The sequence below is a fragment of the Argiope bruennichi genome, chromosome X2 (genome assembly GCF_947563725.1).
Source record: "Argiope bruennichi chromosome X2, qqArgBrue1.1, whole genome shotgun sequence".
In the NCBI taxonomy this organism is placed as follows: domain Eukaryota; kingdom Metazoa; phylum Arthropoda; class Arachnida; order Araneae; family Araneidae; genus Argiope; species Argiope bruennichi.
Window position 1 is genome coordinate 31,026,809 of NC_079163.1, and position 2,384 is coordinate 31,029,192.

Consider the following 2,384-nt stretch of genomic DNA (forward strand, 5'->3'; position numbering starts at 1 on the left):
ATAACATTGTTGGTGATGATCCTAATGACAGACTAATATTTCCTGTTGAACTTCTTAAATCTTTAACACCTACATTAATGCACCATATAAATTGTATTTAAAGCCAGGATGTATTATGTTATTGCTAAATTTAGTTCCAATGAAAGGTTTGTGCAATAGAACTTGCTTAATTGGAACAAATTGAAAACATATTTGATAGCGCCCTTATACCTTCTGACAGCAATATACCATTTTAATTTAAATGATAAGGAGAAGATCTGATCCTTTTAATTCCTAGTAGCTGAGAGAGAGCACGGAAAAAATCACTCTCAATCTGTCTCCCTTGGTCAGTAGTAATTCTTGCAGGACAACCAAATCTGGCTATCCAGTGCTTAAAAAAATTTTTGTGCTACTGTCTGTGCTGTCATGTCTGGAATTGGTACGGCTTCTGGCCATCTCGTGAACCTATTTATCATTGTTAAACAATAATAGTTTCCTTGAGAAGGAGGTAAAGGGCCTACAAGGTCCAGGTGCACATGTTCGAACCTCTGTGATTGGACTACAAATTTTCCTACTGGGGTCTTAGTATGGCGAATTACCTTCGATTTCTGACACGTGATGCAATGTTTAGCCCAATTGTTGCAGTCTTTTCGAATGGAAGGCTAAATAAAACGCGATCGAATTAATTTTGAAGTGCTGCGAATGCTAGGATGAGATAAATTATGTAATGATGCAAAAATTTGTTGACGAAATGATTCAGGAATATACGGTCGAGCTGTACCTGTTGATACATCACAATAACCCCTCAGGGGCTCACCTACTATAGGTGAGTACGGGTGTCCCAATCCCGAGGTACCTAGGGATCTATACTCCCTTTATGTTTATACTCCTCTACGCCTTCTGCTGTCTACTATATCTCTTCCTTCCCTCGACGGCAAGCGAGGGAGCTCTCCATGAGAAGCTGTTGCCGCTCTGTTTGCTTCTTGCTTCTCATGGACAGCCAAACACCCCATGTGTTTGCCGTGCGTGGCAACCCATTAGACGGGTGGTACATTTCGGTCCCCGATGTATCAATCGGCCGGTATCCTAGGCACATGACTGGGCTGCTCAAGGGGATCAAGCGAAGGGGTCACTCCTTGGGCTTGGCGTTAAGGGTGGTCACTGTCCCCGGGGGTGACTCCCAGCGTATAGGTTCCGGCTAGCGCCATGGTAAGCGCCGAGGCTGGAAATTTCTAGAGCCGGTGGCTGCCATCCCTTGTTGGGCTCCGTGGTGGGCGGTGCCGTCGGGCCTGAATTTTTGTCTTTTTTGCATTGGTCTTTCTTCACACACCGAATCCGACAAGTCAATTAACGTTGCACAAACTGAGCTTTCGAAATTTCTTCCAAAATTTTTAGTTGTACATGGTAAAGACGATAAACTTAAAAACATGTCACCTTTTTTGATACAAAAGTATATTCAAAGTACTGCTGGAAACGTCACATCTGTAAAGAAGCTTAGATCTGGAGATTTGTTAATAGAGACTGCGACGCCGAAACAGTCAGAGCAACTTCTAGCCATAAAGAATTTTGGTGATGCCCCAATAGAAGTATCTGGCCATAAAACTCTGAATTATACCAGAGGTGTCATATCTAGTATGGACCTTACTATGGTTAGTGATGAAGAATTTGTTTCCGAACTGCAGTCATTTAGAGTAACAAGTGCACGCCGTATAACATTAAAAAGAGATGGTAAAATAATTCCAACCAAGCATGTTATTTTGACATTTGCTACTCATGTGCTTCCCAGAAAGATAACAGCTGGGTTTATAAGTTGCGATGTGCGTCCTTTTGTGCCAAACCCGATGCGTTGTTTTAAATGCCAGAGGTTTGGACATACAAAAACTAGCTGCCGCGCTTCTTCCTCTCGCTGTCCACAATGTTCCGAAATTGGCCATGATGACACTCCATGCACAAAGCCCCAAAAATGTGGTTTGATTGGCGCAGTATAACCAAATATGGTTCTTGTGCCATAAAACAACAATCAAACAAACAAACAAACAAACAAACCCCAAAAATGTGTTAATTGCAACGGTAGTCATCCTGCTTATTCTAAATCCTGTCCCAAGTGGAAGATTGAAAAAGAAATCCAGACCATTAAAATTTCTAGAAATATCTCTTTTGCAGAAGCTAGACAAATAGTTGAAAAACGAACTCCAAAGGAAAATCTCCCATACAGTACAGCTTTAAAAAGAACGACTTGTTCAAGCATGCAAACTGAACCGATAGAAATTCAAGAAAACAGTTGTCCATCGCAAACAATCGCGAAGCCTTTTCCCTCTCCATCAAATGAGGAATACATTACCATCAAACTGAAAGATTGGCTCGAAATAATAAAATCTAACAAGTCTTCCATAACTAAAGAAAAA

General features: G+C 41.3%; 1 protein-coding gene across 1 annotated transcript; it reads left to right on the forward strand.

The window, feature by feature from the left end:
- The first annotated feature begins 1,406 nt into the window (after positions 1 to 1,406).
- LOC129959679 (uncharacterized) lies at positions 1,407 to 1,967 on the forward strand. Its single transcript, XM_056072567.1, has one exon. It carries the CDS (start codon positions 1,407 to 1,409, stop codon positions 1,965 to 1,967), a length of 561 nt encoding a protein of 186 aa, XP_055928542.1.
- Positions 1,968 to 2,384: the final 417 nt, after the last annotated feature.